At 33.9% G+C, this 16,817-nt stretch overlaps 4 protein-coding genes across 6 annotated transcripts; 1 reads left to right on the top strand and 3 right to left on the bottom strand.

Annotated features, from left to right (window-relative positions):
• Positions 1-249: 249 nt before the first annotated feature.
• Positions 250-1,873, bottom strand: LOC125077032 (heat shock factor-binding protein 1). Its single transcript, XM_047688817.1, has 3 exons — positions 1,763-1,873; positions 1,374-1,543; positions 250-1,239 (listed from the first exon to the last, which is right to left on the bottom strand). Exons 2-3 carry the CDS (start codon positions 1,473-1,475, stop codon positions 1,087-1,089), a joined length of 255 nt encoding a protein of 84 aa, XP_047544773.1. The 5' UTR covers positions 1,476-1,543; positions 1,763-1,873; the 3' UTR covers positions 250-1,086.
• A 377-nt stretch (positions 1,874-2,250) lies between these two features.
• On the top strand, positions 2,251-5,219 carry LOC125076975 (cell division cycle protein 23 homolog). Of its 2 annotated transcripts, none has more exons than XM_047688738.1 (7): positions 2,251-2,868; positions 2,950-3,298; positions 3,478-3,657; positions 3,819-3,983; positions 4,247-4,493; positions 4,572-4,758; positions 4,925-5,219. In XM_047688738.1, the coding sequence occupies exons 1-7, from the start codon at positions 2,437-2,439 to the stop codon at positions 5,153-5,155; spliced, it is 1,791 nt and encodes a 596-aa protein (XP_047544694.1). In that variant the 5' UTR covers positions 2,251-2,436; the 3' UTR covers positions 5,156-5,219. The 2 variants fall into 2 exon arrangements, with proteins under 2 accessions (XP_047544694.1, XP_047544693.1); XM_047688737.1 differs by having other exon boundaries at positions 3,804-3,983.
• An 887-nt stretch (positions 5,220-6,106) lies between these two features.
• On the bottom strand, positions 6,107-9,198 carry LOC125076914 (arf-GAP domain and FG repeat-containing protein 1). 2 transcript variants are annotated; one of them, XM_047688651.1, is made up of 6 exons: positions 9,015-9,198; positions 8,437-8,943; positions 8,209-8,354; positions 8,073-8,156; positions 7,803-7,933; positions 6,107-7,366 (listed from the first exon to the last, which is right to left on the bottom strand). In XM_047688651.1, exons 1-6 carry the CDS (start codon positions 9,176-9,178, stop codon positions 7,319-7,321), a joined length of 1,080 nt encoding a protein of 359 aa, XP_047544607.1. In that variant the 5' UTR covers positions 9,179-9,198; the 3' UTR covers positions 6,107-7,318. The 2 variants fall into 2 exon arrangements, with proteins under 2 accessions (XP_047544607.1, XP_047544608.1); XM_047688652.1 differs by having other exon boundaries at positions 8,073-8,138.
• Positions 9,199-13,617: 4,419 nt separating this feature from the next.
• On the bottom strand, positions 13,618-16,464 carry LOC125077054 (asparagine synthetase domain-containing protein CG17486). The gene is made up of 8 exons (XM_047688842.1): positions 16,125-16,464; positions 15,775-16,026; positions 15,526-15,697; positions 15,139-15,353; positions 14,465-14,868; positions 14,195-14,366; positions 13,882-14,123; positions 13,618-13,806 (listed from the first exon to the last, which is right to left on the bottom strand). Exons 1-8 carry the CDS (start codon positions 16,170-16,172, stop codon positions 13,629-13,631), a joined length of 1,683 nt encoding a protein of 560 aa, XP_047544798.1. The 5' UTR covers positions 16,173-16,464; the 3' UTR covers positions 13,618-13,628.
• Between the last annotated feature and the right edge of the window lie 353 nt (positions 16,465-16,817).

The raw sequence follows: 16,817 nt of genomic DNA, 5'->3' as shown, positions 1-16,817 counted from the left end.
CCTATATATATATGTAGGAATATTGCATATTTATATAGGAATTATTATAATTTATACATATATAGGAAAATTCTTAAAAACAATTTTAAGAATACGAATTGAATCTAAAATGTAATTTAAGCATATTTGTTATATAATATGCCAGCAATTTTTCATGTAGTTGAGTTTTTTAATAAAAAAATATTTATTAAAACTTGGCCAACTAAACATAACACAGGATTGCAGGGTTCGAAAATATAAAGATTTCAATAATTACCACAACAGTGCAAAAGTGATTTAATTAAATAATTATCAGGTTTTGTAACCAACAACATTATAAACATCAATTGCTTTTTGTACTTCCTAATAATTTAGCATGCTTAGAATACTTATCATTCAGATCAATATAACAGTGACTGTCACAGGCTTGAACAACATATTGATTTTAAATAGTAGTAACTTTTAGTACCAGTCAGTGCATGCCACAAGCTTTAACCATTATTTAGTTCAAACTTAAAGGATAAGAATATAATCAGATTTGATGTATTAATTGTTTTAATTTTATTGCAAAACAAAATAAATATGGATCTTATAAAACTATAGTTTTAAAACTTTTAAGATGTATTTATACTTGTATTGATATTTATACAATTCAAAACAATAATGTTGCAATAAACCAAGTCCACATAATATTTTACAATCCAAATATTGCAACTTAAACCACAGATATTATACAAATACATTAAAATATTTAGATTAACTTCGTTCACCTGGATTTGGTTACAATTGAAGGCATACAGTGTTATTCAACTTCATGATATATGTATTAGTAATCTATATCTTTACACTATTATGATTTTAAATTTAATACAATGCTTATAAAACTTATTCCATATTTTCTTTACATTTAAATGGGTTCAATGTGTTAAAAAAGCCTGGCTAGTTACGACACAAAACAGTATAAAAGTGAAATGAAATTCAATATATTTATTTACCAATTATTAATTACAAAATGACAATTCGTTATCATGTTTCTTATTTGTCACAATATTATCTATAGGTGATTATGATCTAAAGTGATAGTCCCAACTACATTTAAGCCTAACTCTACTTTTCATTTTCTACACCAGCCTGTGTCATAAGATCTGTAACATTTTTCTCGAGTTCATCAACTCTTGATCCCATCTCGTCTATTCTGTTAATTATCTGATCTGACATACTTTGGAATTTGTCTTGCATATTTTGCAATAGAGATTGAACCTATAATGATAAAACAAAATATTATGTGTGAATATAAAAAATAGGTAATTCAATATAGCACTATAGGTTTCATATAACAGGCTGCATAGATTATAAAAGAAAAGTTAATAATGGTACGAATATTAAATACTCACATATTGTGTTACTTCTTGCATATTTTTAAGGTCATTAGCTGGTGTAGAGTAATTGTTCTCCTCTTCATTAGTTTTGGTAGGCTCAGTATTCTGCTCTGACATTTTCTTCTAATTGTATATTATATATCCTTAGATAAATTAACTGATAGAACTATGAATTGAACGTTTTTCTGTAACAATTTTACAATGTATACATGCAAATGCTAATAAATTTCTTACCAATTGTTTTAAAATGATTTTCGCGTCGGAGCAGTAAAGTAGATACAGAGAAATGTATTCTGCAGTTTAGTTTCAAATCAATAGCAATATCTTAAATTTTTCAATGCATTTATAATATATTGCTTGATTAAATTCTTAGAGGTTATATTCATATTATTTACAAAGAATACCTATTTGTCAATATTGGAAACGATGAATACTGAAGTAGTTCAGTTCAGCTACTAGTCACTCAACTCTTGAAAACTGAACTGTCAAGTGTCAATAAGTTCGTACTTCGTCGTATTTTAATAGATAATGACATTTTTGAAACAGTGTTGTCGTGTGAACTCATTCTTCTAGAGTTGCCAAATCCAGGAATTTGTTTACCTAAAAACACTTTTGTAATTTGGTTATTAATTGGTTCAATACTGAGAAAAGTACTTATTTTACATACCGTGTTTTTGTATATGAATATGTCTTTTTCATTCATCGTTTAACACTGTAATAATATTATAATAATAAATGTTTTTATAAAATAAAGTTGAAAAAATCTTTTAACCGACAGCTTTTAAATCGTTTAGATAACATAATTTTAATCTATGATTGAAGTTGAATTCGCTGTGATCAATGTCATTCATTACATTAAACAATTGTCAAATTGTCAATATATAATGTACTCTGTGTATACTGTTAGTTTTGAGTATTAATGTTGTGTCGGATATGTGCTTTTTTGAAGTTTGAGTGCTAATGTTTTTATACACTATCATATCGTAATTATAATGCTAACGTAACTTCAATTTCTTATAAGATATATACTGTTGATTCGATACAAAAACCGTTTTTATGAAACATAAACCTTAAAACCATGCAACCTTTACTTAATACAAAAGGGGATATTCAAATAGATTTAAATCAAGTTAAGATTGATATATTACATGGTATTCGGGAATGTAACGATCGTGGCTTAATACAGACCGTGAAATGGCTCTCAGAATTAAACTATGCACTTAAAGATCACAAACTTTCTCATAATAATGAAATCCCTAATTCTGCTGATGACGGAATTATACCAGAAGAAAGAGAAGCATATACCTTAGCAAAAAGTTACTTTGATTGTCAAGAATACGATAGAGCTGCACATTTTATTGAAAACTGCACTAGCCCTAAGTGTGTGTTTGTGCATAGATATTCGCAATATATGTCCAGTGAAAAAAAGAGATCTGATAATGCAACCGATACAGGATCAGAGAATACTGAATCAACTCAAGTATTACTTGATCTGTTATCTTTTTTTAAGGTAAATTATTAAGGTAATAAAAATGACACCAGAATATACAATTAAACAATAATGTAACTAATTTATTTATAAAATTTCCAGGCTAATCGTAATTCTCTTGATGGGTACCTTTTATACTTAGAAGGAGTAGTTTTAAAGAAATTAGACTTAAGAAGTCAAGCAGTAACAGTGCTGCAAGCTGCTGTAGCTGCTGCACCCACACTTTGGGCGGCGTGGGTAGAACTTGCAGGCTTAGCTAATGAATATGAGGCTTTAGACTCTCTACAATTACCGAAACATTGGATGATGTACTTCTTTGCTGCTCATGCTTTTGTAGAACTAAAATTATCTGAACAAGCTCTAGAAGCATATATGGTTCTAGCAGCAGCTGGGTTTGAGAAAAGTACTTACATCACTGCACAAATGGCTATTGCACATCATGATAGGAGAGGTATTTATTGTGCATTACAATAAATAAAATTATGATTCATATTTCAACTGACAAAACTAATATTTAACTTTATATAAAAAAATAAGTATAATAATGTTTTGAAGCATTTTTCTCAATCCATTCCTCAATTAAACTACAACTAATGTATTTGAAAGAATAATTTACTTTTTTTATTTCAGACGTAGATTCATCATTAGCATTATTTCGAGATTTATACCAAAATGACCCTTATCGTCTAGATAATTGGGATGTATACTCTCATCTCTTATACCTCAAAGAAAAAAGAATGGAATTAGCAAATCTGGCTCAAAAGGCTGTTTCTATTGACAAGTACAGAGTTGAGACATGTTGTGTTATAGGTAAGCTCAAAGATCAAAGAAATGCATTATCTTACAAATCACAATATTTTAAGCATTTGAACAGTAAGAAATACAACAAAACTATGCAATGTTATTTATATGCCTTTACTACTTTTGAAATATATAATATGTCATTTTTCATGTAGTTTTTGTGGTTCAAGGTAATTATTACAGTCTAAGGAGTGAACATCAGAAAGCAGTTTTATATTTTCAAAGAGCCTTATCTTTGGACCCTCAGTACTTATCAGCATGGATTCTTATGGGTCATGAATTCATTGAGTTGCAAAACTCAAATGCTGCAATACAGTGTTATAGACAAGCTATAGGTAAGGACGATTTAAAGGTTAAATCTAATTGCTTTGTTAGCATTTTTAGCTTTAAACTTATTCTGTATTATTGCACTCAACAATCCTTACATAATAATTGCATTCACGAATAATATAGCTTTCTAACAGTGAAATTAATTTAGAATTGGATTATTCCCTCCATACAAACACACAAATTTTACCAATTTATAATATTAGTATAGATAAATTCTCAAAATATTTTGTACTGTGTTCTGGTTTCTTAAATAACAATCTTCTTTCAGATGTGAATAGAAATGATTATAGAGCTTGGAATGGTCTTGGGCAAGCTTACGAAATTTTAGGACTAAATGGTTATTGCATATATTACTATTCAAGAGCAGCCCAGCTCAAACCAGATGATTCTAGAATGTTAGTGTCTCTCGGTGAAGCTTATGAAAAGATGGATAAAATTCCTAATGCACTTAAATGCTATTATAAAGCACACAGTACAGGAGATATTGAAGGCATGGCTTTGTTTAAATTAGCAAAGTAAGTAAATAATTAAATAAATATAATAATTAATACACAGATATTAATTATAATCATGGTATCATGATATTATTTCAGGTTATACGAAAAGTCCAACATGCCGAACAGTGCGGCGGCGGCGTACACTGCGGCGTGTCAAGAGCCCGCTAACGCCGGCAGCAAGGAGCTACCCGCTGCGCAGCGATACCTTGCGCAATACTACCTTCGATTTTCGCTGCTCGACCATGCCTCGCATTATGCTTATAAATGCCTTGAACATGAAAGTGTATGTTGTCCTTTATTTTGGAAGAAATTATAAAAAAAAATAATGTTACGTCATAGCTTTTTTATACTTAATTAATACTCAATCTCAGTGCTTTAGTTTTATAATTATTTTCTTTATCGCCAAGAGTAATACATAGTTTCTAACTAATGTTACAATTGTTTTACAGACCAAAGAAGCTGGAAAAAATATACTAAAAACAATATCAGAAAAACGTTTGGCCGCATCCACCTCTTCACAAACTTCAAGTTTACCAGAAGACTTACCAGAAGCAATCAAAAATGCTTCCACTTCTATAACGAACGACACACCAAAAACCCCATTCCCAAGTCCCAATGTTACCCCTGACAACTTTTCAACGCCTATGTTTTCCAGAAAAAACAGTAAATATAAAATGTGACAAATAATTTTCTTCAAATGCAAGATGTAATAGTTAAATGTTTCAGCTATAATAAATTGTTTACATAAAAGTAAATTACTATTATTTATTATAAATATTCAAACTTGACTATGCATAAGAAACTAATATTTAATTGGACCATTAATTTCTGCAAATATATTCAGAATGCTAATAACAGTTCGTATTGGGTCAGTGTTGGGACGTTGGAAGTGCGTATACTCCAGTGCCTCTGAAAGTACGCAAAACCGTTGATCCTGCGCCTGAACTACAGTCAGGTCGAGTCAATTTACCGTCAAATCGGATTATGTAAGTGAGAGAATAATTTGTGCACTATATAATATGAAATGCGTATATAGTTGCCTAGACTCCTTCGAATTGGCCGCCGTAGCCGAAATTGTTCAGGCATAGAATATATATTAATTACGATGGAGTTTTTAAAAGACATCTTTCAAATAAAATTCTTATGATGTTTATAGTAGTATAATAGTTTAAAAAAATATAACTATGCTGAATTCATGATGGAGCCAGGAGATCTAATACAATTCATCAATACTACAATAGTAAGAGTAACATCTCAAGTTTGACTGAGTTTAATTTGTTTTGACAAGTTTTCATCCACTCTTTGTTACGTATCAAAATGCATACTCTTTTTAAAGGTTGACTCAAAATAATTTTGATTGTATACTTAATTCCTAATAAAGGTAAGGTTAAGGTTAAAAAAGTAATCTATATCCTTCATAAAAAAATTCATTAAATTCAGTTTGCTGTTTTACCTTGAGAGAGTCACATACCTACATACAGGGTTACTTTTGCATTTATAATATTCGTGTAGATGATGCCCACTTTAATTTTAGTTTAAAACTTTATTTTTATACATCAGGGTTGGGAAGTTTTAGAAATAAAAATACTGGTTAAATTTTTCTTCTTTTATAAAAATTAACAGATCTCAGTGCTCAAAAAGTAAAAATAATTACATTAAATAAATAGTCAAGTGCATTGATTAAAAATAATTGTTCAATTAGTAAACTTGCAGAAATAAAACTAATGATAAAATCACAGATGAAGCACGAAGTTGAGAGCTCAAAGTTGATTTAGATTCAGTTATGCGCAAGTTTTAAACTAATCTGGCAAAATCAGTTGTGCGCGTGTGTATATAGATAAAACCTTAAGCAGCGTCTCCAGTAATGGAAAGTTGGCAACATTTGTGATTCCAATATGCCAAGCTGGGTTCTAAGTTATCAAAATAAATTGATAGGTATATTTAAAAAAAAGTGTTATTGTTGATTTTCCAAAATAATAGAAATATTGTAAAATATCAGAAGAAACCGACTAGATATTAATCTTAACCGACGTACTTCTGTCCTATCAGTAAAACTTGCGCCCTCACTTATTATTAGGCCAAATGCATAAAACTTTCGTTTGTTCAGCATTTTCAATTTCCTACCAGAGTAAAAAAATATGTTATAGATAGTATAATTAAAAGCTTTAAGAACATTAAGATTAAAGTTACGATTAATACTAGCCTCTTATTAATTACAATGATAATTTGCAATCGTGCTATTTGCGACTAATGTCATGATTAGAAAATGCTTACAATTCATATTAGGAAGTTAATAACGACGTCATGACATCATAGTAGCGTCGTATGCTATTCTAGTGACTCACAGACCGATTCACGCCTTAACAAGATAGACATTTGGATATTTTGATCATGTCTACTGATAACATTTATTTGCCAAATATAAAAAAAAAATACATATTGTCATGTGTAACAATTAGGTATTTAGGACAAGGCTTTTAATTCATTAAATACTATATAATATTTTTATATAATAAAGCTAATACCAGCAACTTTAACAACAAGTATCCATACATACACATTTTTATGCTTAATTTCATTCATTGTTTTAAATACTTTCAAAATTTCTATATTAAAAGAGCATATAAGAATATATTGATTAAGCTTCAAATTTTAAGGCAGATTGAGGCACTTAAGTTAACAAATCATACAAGCACATCAACACTATGCCAAAATGTAAATACTTAAATATTAATCTGTTATTTGAAAAAATAAACAACATTATCTTTGTAGCTTTGTTTGTGCTTTTGTTATATAAATTTCTCTTTGTTCTGGACTCACTCAAACGGGTAACACAGATGTTATCAGAGGAAAGGATTCTTGGAATTGACGAATGCCCCATTGTTTGCAGGCTAGAAAATAATTAGTTTTATTCAATATGGATAATCATACTTACAAATCATATTCATCAATGACTCATTGAATTAACGAAAAGACACATAATATTTAAAATGAAATCATAAAGAGTTCTATGAACTGTTACATGAAAGATAAAACAGTTTTAGTAATCAGGAAGTAAACATTGCAATACCATATATAGATGTATTTAAATGTTTCCTGTAGCTTATCAAAATAGCACTTCATTGTTCATGTATTCATATTTGATATTTAATTTATAAAAATAATAATACTTTTTGTAATCAAAAGTTAAATAAAAATTTAATTAAATCTGTATTTTTATGTATTGTATTGAATATATAATTTTTCAAAAATACTCATCTAATTTATATCAAAAAGATTTACTTATATAAAATATATATTTTACTTATGAATTGTCAGAGGTCTTACCATGAATGGGTTGACTTGTATTGGGGCTGTGGCTGTACTCCAGCCTCCATTGAAGAATGGATTTTTATTTCCAAAAAGATCATTGGTAGTTGTGCTTTGAAAGGGATTCTTATTTATATTATTAGTGTCTTCTGAAAATAAACATAATTATAGAAATTAATATAATATCAATATTAATAAATGTTGAAATTCAAACTATAAACAAAACATTACACACAGTAGTTTTTTAATTTGAGCATTTAACTTTTAATATTACTTGTGTTTACTTACCCATATTTTTCATATTCTGCTGTCTTAGAGCCAAATCTAAGTCAGCTAATGCAGCATAGCGATCATCTGAAAGAATAAACTCATCTTATAATTTTTTAAATATACAAAAATTATTACAATCAATATATTTACTTACTCGATGAAGTAGGTGAGGACCCAAATGCATTAAAAGATGTGTTTGAAGATACTGGTTGAGCCATAAAATTATTATTCATATTGTTCATACTGCTGTTATATTGGGCACTGTTAAAAATGTTTGCAGTGGAGAAATCTACTGGAAAACTGTAAAAAAGCTTGTGTTAATAAGAGGCAATCAATTCAATTCAAGAATTTAATTATGTTAATAACATTATTAAATGCTTACTCAGGTACAGGGACTGGGTTATGAACGTTGGCTGGAATATGTGCTATTTTAGTCAAGGAAGGTTGTGCTAAATTATTCACAGGCCTCGGCAATTTATGGTTGGTTTCATTTACAGGTGTTACGTTGCTTATGACTTTTGCAATATTAACCACATTATTATTGTTGTTAGACGTTTTTGCCTGAGGTGAGATCGATATCAGAGGAGTAGCTCCTATCATATTACTACTTGTCGATTTTATCTTAATTTTATTCTTTATAGATGATCCGCCATTTGTGACAGTCGTATTCAGTGAAGATTCTAAATAATATCTCTTCTTTTCGTACTTATCAGACATAAAATCTTTGACGCTTTGTTCATCGGTGAAGTTTACACTTTCACCCTCGTAGAGTCCTAACCACACGCGTCTGCAATAATCATTTCCTCTCACTTTTATAAATTCTATTTCTTCTGGCGTAAATGTAGCCATGGAAATAGATTTCACACGATGAGGAGGGGTAAGACCACGCCTGAAACACCACAAATAGAGAGTATGTTTGTTGATATCATAAAACAGCAAATAACGTAGAAAAATACTTACAACATTCCCGAACATTTTGAACACACAAAAGAACCAATAGTAGTATTCACATAAGTAGGTCCTCTTTGATTACAATCTAAACAATATTTATTACCATTTAATGATATAAGTTCACGTAAAATTTCTAAGTTTTTGTCATCTTGTTTGCGACGGCTTGCAGCCATTTTCGATATGTTAGATTGTATTACTTTTGGTTTGTTACAATTCAATTTGTCTATGACAAATTATATCTGTCAAGACTGACATTTGTCAAAAATTTAAACAGGTAAAAAATATATATAAAGAAACCGTTACTCTTTGAAACATAATCAAAATATAATTAACATAATTTTATCGATGTAATAAATATTCGATAACTTTTATAGAATATAAAGTAATACCAACAAATCTTTTAAAAAATAAAGTGAATACATTTTTTTTTTGTTTTAGTGCATAATAAATTTACAAAATTATTAATTAAAAATGTTTTCAGATCGTTAGCTTAATGATCTCAAATTATATTTCTGAGAAGAGAAGTAAGTGGTAGTGCCACACTGCATACTTTCGAGTTGCAGCCGAATGGGCTGGCACGCCCGGGGAAGTACCACTCTCTCACTTAAAATCGGCGTGAAGTGGTAGCTATGCTACTGCGTTTCGTCCGGTATGTGAGAGTCCCGGAGGCCCGATCCCCCTCCCCCCCAAATCATAATGGTTGTGCAGAATTTGGTTCAATTACCCCAGGAGGGTACCATCAGCGACTGCGGTGGAGAATCCCTCTCTGGGCATCCATGCTCAGGACGTACACAACCTGAGCAGGGATGCCCAGGCTGCCCTCCGAATTCTGGGGGGGGCAATTTTGTGCTCGCCACTGTTCGGGGCAAGCGGAGCAGGCATCATAAGGCAACCCCTACCACCCTCACCGTGGACTTCTGCAACATAAGGGGACTCAACTCCAACTTGAACGCCGTTCACTTTCACCTTGAGACGGCTAAGCCGGCCTTGCTCTTTCTTACCGAGACCCAGATATCCTCTCCTGCCGATACGACTTTTCTCTCTTACCCCGGGTACAGATTGGAACATTCCTTTGTACCACGAGCTGGGGTGTGCGTTTACGTCAGAGATGATATCTGCTCTCGACGCCTCGGCAGCCTTGAAGGGCAGGACCTATCGATTATCTGGCTGCGTGTAGACTGCGACGACCATCCGCGAATCTACGCGTGCCTTTATAGGTCCCATAGCGGTAATGCCGAAACCGACCGACTGGTTGAGCACGTCCAAATGGCTACAGATTCCGTGCTGCAGCAGATCCTATCCGCAGAGATCGTTATTCTTGGCGATTTTAATGCCCACCATGCCGAATGGCTTGGATCGCGCACTACCGATCATGCGGGTCGATCTGTTCTCGACTTCGCTTTAGCATATGATTTGACACAACTAGTCCCCTCGCCAACGCGAATACCAGACGTGGAGGATCATACACCTTCCCTGTTGGACCTTCTGCTGACTTCCCATCCGGATGGCTACCAGGTTATCGTCGAACCCCCTCTGGGCTCGTCGGACCACTGTCTCGTCCGAAGTACAGTGCCGGTTGCGCGTTACTCACGACCTCGTTTCGTGGGCTGCCGCCGAGTGTGGTACTACAGGTCAGCAGATTGGGATGGCATGCGGTCCTTCTTTGCATCCTACCCATGGGGGCAGGTTTGTTTCTCGCCGGATGATCCGAGTGTTGTTGCTGACTCTGTTGCCGATGTGGTACTTCAGGGTATGGAACTATTCATTCCGTATTCTGCGGTCCCCATCGGTGGCAAGTCCCAGCCCTGGTTTGGTCGTTTCTGCAAAACGGCTTCACGCAGAAAATGGGAACGCTACCAAGACTGGGCTAACGCATCAGCGTCTCGTGATGTAAATACCAGCGCAATCAGAAAGGAATATAACTCTGCCTCTAAAACGTGATTGCTAAGGCGAAGACGGAGTACATTGGCAGAATTGGCGAGAGACTGGTGCGCCTCCCTTCAGGAACACGTGCGTTCTGGTCTCTCGCCAAGGCTGTCTTAGGGAATTTCTGTCAGCCTTCCTTACCATCTCTGCACAAGGACGGTGAGTCATTGGCCCATACAGCGAAGGAGAAGGCTGATCTTTTAGGCTCTCTCTTCGCAGCGAACTCGACTCTGGATGACCGAGGAAAGTCACCACCAACAATCCCGCGGTGTGATACCACGATGCCGGAGGTTAAATTCCGGCAAAGTGCAGTTCGTAAAGCACTTCTTTCCTTGGATATTCATAAGTCGAGTGGACCCGATGGCATCCCTCCAATCGTGCTACGGACTTGTGCTCCCGAGTTGGCGCCGGTCTTAACGCGTCTTTTCCGGCAATCCTATGCATTCGGCGTCGTCCCGAACTCCTGGAAGACTGCTTTGGTGCATCCGATCCCTAAAAAGGGCAACCGCTCAGACCCATCCAATTATAGGCCTATAGCCATCACCTCCTTGTTCTCCAAGGTAATGGAGTCCATTATAAACTGCCAGCTCCTGCGGTACCTAGAGGAGTACCAGCTGATTAGCGACCGCCAGTACGGTTTCCGTCGGGGTCGCTCAGCTGGTGATCTTCTAGTTTACCTTACTCATAGATGGGCGGAAGCAGTTGAGAGCAAAGGGGAGGCATTAGCAGCCAGTCTGGACAAAGCGCTTCTTTCGAAGCTTCCTTCCTATGGGCTTCCCGGGAAATTATGCAATTGGATTACCAGTTTTTTGGCAGATCGGAGCATCAAGGTCGTTGTCGACGGTGCATGCTCCGACTTAAAATTCGTCAATGCTGGTGTTCCACAAGGCTGCGTTCTATCACCCACTCTGTTTCTTCTGCATATCAATGACTTGTTGCAAATCAGTAACATTCATTGCTATGCAGACGACAGCACCGTAGACACCTCATACACCGGCCGTGCTAATATTTCTCGGGAAAACGTCGAAGAAAACCGGAACAAACTTGTATCTGAAATCGAGTCTTCGTTAAACAAAGTCTCCAACTGGGGTCGGCTAAACCTAGTTCACTTCAACCCCAAAAAGACGCAAGTTTGCGCGTTAACTGCTAAAAAAACACCATTTGTCGTATCTCCACGGTTCGAGAACATTCCGTTAGCCGCTACAGCTAGTATCGGAATACTTGGCGTTGATGTTTCGAGTCTCGTTCAGTTCCGCGGTCAATTGGAAGGCAAAGCCAAATTGGCATCAAAAAAGCTTGGTGTGCTCAGCAAGGCAAGACAGTATTTCACGTCGGCCCATCGTCTAAGACTATACAAGGCGCAAATTCGGCCTCACATGGAATACTGCTCTCACCTCTGGGCGGGTGCTCCCCAGTACCAGCTCCTTCCATTTGACCGTATCCAACGTAGAGCGGTTCGAATTATCGACGATCAAGCCCTTTCCGATCTGCTTGATCCTTTGGCTTTGCGTAGAGATGTTGGATCGCTCTGCATCTTCTACAGAATTTATCACGGGGAATGTTCCGAGGAATTGTTCGGATTAATCCCGGCTGCTGAATTTCACCTTCGGACATCTCGTCAAAATTCCAAATATCACCCGCACCACCTAGATGTCCGAAAATCCACAACAGCGCGATTTTTAAGACATTTTCTGCCTCGCACAACCACTCTGTGGAACCAGCTTTCGCCGGCGGTTTTTCCGAACCGATACGACTTGGGAACCTTCAAGAAAAGAGCGTACTCTTTCCTGAAAGGCCGGCAACGCACCTGCAAGCCCCCCGGTGTTGCAGATGTCCATGGGCGGTGGTAGTCACTTTCCATCAGGTGAGCCTCCTGCTCGTTTGCCACCTTATGACATAAAAAAAAAAAAAGTCAGAAGAAGTCGCAAGTTTCATTAACTTTATATAGTATAAATAGTTCCTTCGCCATTGATGCCTCTCAGTTCTCTCACTCGTTTACTCACACACTGCAGTCTAAAACAAATAGGTTGGTAGTGCTTCCCATACGTTCATATAGTGCGTGAGCTCGGGACTAGTGTTCTAAGTGCCGACTCTTACTTTATATACTCTTTGGTCTAAGAAGGCAATGTAACCTGCTGAATTCTATTGCCATTTGCCACATGAAGATTGCAATGAGAGCATATGCAATACGCAACAAGATAAATCAACTGGAAATATTCTTTACTACCTATTCTTATATTCTAATTTCAATACGATGATATTTAATCAATTCGTCTTCAGTATTATTTTTACCGAATATAATTTATTTTTAAATAAAAAGTATGAAAAAAGCCATGCCGATTTTGCATTTCTAATTCCGTACATTTGAAGGTCAGTATATTTTCTGAATCAGTTCTATGGTAAGCCGAATCCAATACTACTTACATCGCAAATGCGCCACTAACCTTGGGACCAAAGACGCTATGTCCCTTGTGCCTGTAGATACATTGGCTCGCTCACCTTTCAAACTGGAACATAACCACAACCTGAGTATTGCTGTTCGGCGGTAGAATATATTATGAGTGGTTGGTACCACACTAAGACAGGCTTGCAAAAACCCTACCCTATTGAAGTGGCATACTAATTTCACTAGTGTTATAATCAAAACGCTAATTTTAAATGACTCAAAGAAAATGCCAAATAAAAATAATAATTTATTTAGATAAATGTTTTAGACAGATCACTGCCTTTTTCCTTTTTATTAGCAATTCTTGAGCCAAATTGGAGGGCCCTTTTGGGCAGGGTTGCTGAATTTTTAAGACCTAGATGTAGTGCAACAAGTCTCAACATGAGCTTGTCTCCAACTCCACATTCTAAATTTTCACTTGGAAAGCATCTGAAATAATATGAAAGAAATTTTAAGCTGTTCTTAGTAGTTCAGTATAATATTTTTTTTGTTATATATGCTCACTTAAGCCAAGGTTTTAATTTCAATACATAATTTACATGGTCTTCATCTAAATATGGCATTCGTGGCTGTCTACCATGATCACATATAACCCTGTTGTCTCTTGCAAGGTTTCTAAATGATATTCTTTTCCAATCTTTCAATAATTCCTGTGATAATCCTAACCAACCACGACGTCTCAAGGATTGCCTATGTCTCATATAACCACCATATAATTCATCAGCACCAGATCCAATTAGCAAGATCTGGAAAAACAAAACAAAATTAACACTAGCAAAGTTCAACATATTAACAATAAATTATTTCATAAAATTACCCTACACGGTGATACATCCAGTTCATCATCCCAGCGAGCTGCAAACCACAGAGCTGAACCAAGACTTTCATCTAATATGGTACGCCTTGGATACACAAGGTCTCCAATTATTAAAGATTGATATTTTTCTAATTTTTCCTTTGGCACATTAACTTCCCGAAAGATCCACATTCTGATATATAAATATTCATTAGAATCATTTATTAATGTAACTGCATATGTTCCAAAAAGGAAAACAATAATAAAATACAAATATGTTGAATACCATACCTGGAACTACAAATTCTTTTTAGTTCTTCAAATGATTGCCGACCAGTTATTCTATCTGGTACATCATAAGAATCATTATTTTTTGTCTTAAAAGCCACATTTATAAGGTCAATAGGTTGATCTTTTGGCACATATTTATCAGCAATTAATGATAGTATAGTACAATCCAAACCACCAGAAAAAAGTATTCCAGTTGTACAATGCACACATGACATTTCACTTTTTATACAATTTTTACATTTATTTGGTTGTGTTTCAACTCTCACTCTCACACTTTTTTCTAGCAATGAAGTTATATCTGTAACAGTTTTAAATATAGTACTGTTCAACAAGAGCCTTTCCAAAATAAATAACTTGTTTTTTTCATTCTGAGTAACTTCTTCTATTACTTTAATAATGCCATCCTGAAATATATTTTGTATAAACAATTCAATTTATAACAACAAAAGGTTAATAATCTTTAAGTTGTTGGATATTTGAGAATTCATTAATTGCAACAAAAAAACATTAGTTTTTTATCAGTGGGTATAAGTCTTTGGAAAATAGAAATAGAAAATGCTTTTATAATCAGTTGTGAACTTTATGTACATAAATAATTTATATCAATTAACATTGGTATTAAGCAGTTTTGCAGTTATCCAACAATATGTATATGTACACATAATAACAAATACCTCATCATTTAAATCGAATGTGTCTTCTAGTTCATCATTAAGTTCCTCGTCTGGTATACTTTGTTGTTTTTGAGCTATGTTTAACCAATCATCAACTTGATAAGTATTAAAAACTTTAATACTAGTCTCCCATGAATACAAATTCAACATTTTTGTACCTAAATTAAGCTCATATATATAGGCAGCTGCTACCTCAATGCAAGGATATTTTCTACCTTAAATTAAAATATGTTAACCATATAAATGAAAGCATCATGTTTATAATTTTCTGCTTGAAGGATATTTATATTATATAGGTATGTAATTAAAGCAATGTAATCTGAACTGATAATTATAGTATTTTTTAAGTCTACGTGATTTTTTACAAAACCATCATAATATACATACCCAGCACACTACTGATAATATAAGAGCCATCAGCTTTATGAAATAGTAATGAGTTACGTCCAATTCTATCTCTTGAGAAATATAATATCTGTGTACACTTATTATAATAGATTAAACTGAATGGGCCCTTAAATGACTTAACAGTTAAAATAACATCCTCAGAAGAAGAACACTGAAAAACATTGATTAGTTTGTAAAATAGCAAAATAATATAATTATTTAACAAATAAGTAACAACTGTTTACTTACATTACTTAATTTATCTAGTAAAATTTGAGTGTCACTTAAGCTGGGATCATTGGACCAACTATTATAAAATATGTCACCATTGAATAAAAGTATACCAAAATCGTTTTCAATTGGCTGTTTCGTGGGCTCAGAACCTTGCATCCATAGTACAGTACCACAAAAGTAAATACTTATATCATTGTTAACTACGACATCAATGGAATGAGCACAATCAGGTCCTCTGTTTCTTAGCCGGTATAAAATATATTCATCCTTAAAATACAATGACATTCAATTAAGTAGTTTTACAATTTTTTATCGTAAATTAAAAAATGTTTCACACAATTCATAAAACGAAAACTTTTACACACCTTGTGACTTTGACTGTGCTGTCGAATCTCACAAAAAATTCCACACATCTTGATTTAAATACAATTATGGATAAAAGCACGAAATAATAAATTTAAATAAATTCCTAGGTTATAGGTAGGTAAAGAATTAACCAATTATTAAAGTTTTATTATTTTACTTTTGTTTAGTTGTTATTTTGTGGTATGTAAAAATGTGCTTTACTTATACATAGTAAAACATAATTATTTTATTATATGTAGTAATTTGTTAGGACTTGTTGTTTTTAAATTTATAATTTAAAAAAGATATGCACATATACAATATGCATGACATTTGTCATGTGTCATCTGTCACACTCACTCTCATAACTCGCCGGGGGGAGAATTTATACATTGTAATCTATAGTTATATTATAAATATGGGAGTAACTTTCATAGAAAAACCACTGAACCGAATTTGTTAAAGTTTGCTACCTTAGTTTGAAACCTGCAGGAAGGACACATTTTTAAACCAACACCTGACGACCAACCCCTAAAATTGAGAATTACCGTCGACAACTAGTTTTAAGCCATTTTATATAAGATAACAAAGAAAAAAATAATGTATTTTATGAAAAGTCTGGCAGAAAGTATAAGACAAAAAAATAGTTATTGCAAACTTGCGATAAATTTTTTTTAATGAAAAATAACTAATTACGAACAGCAAATGTTCAT

The sequence above is a fragment of the Vanessa atalanta genome, chromosome 3 (genome assembly GCF_905147765.1).
Source record: "Vanessa atalanta chromosome 3, ilVanAtal1.2, whole genome shotgun sequence".
NCBI classification, from domain to species: Eukaryota; Metazoa; Arthropoda; class Insecta; order Lepidoptera; family Nymphalidae; genus Vanessa; species Vanessa atalanta.
The sequence above is the reverse complement of the archived record's forward strand: the minus strand, read 5'-3'. Positions and strand labels throughout refer to the sequence as shown.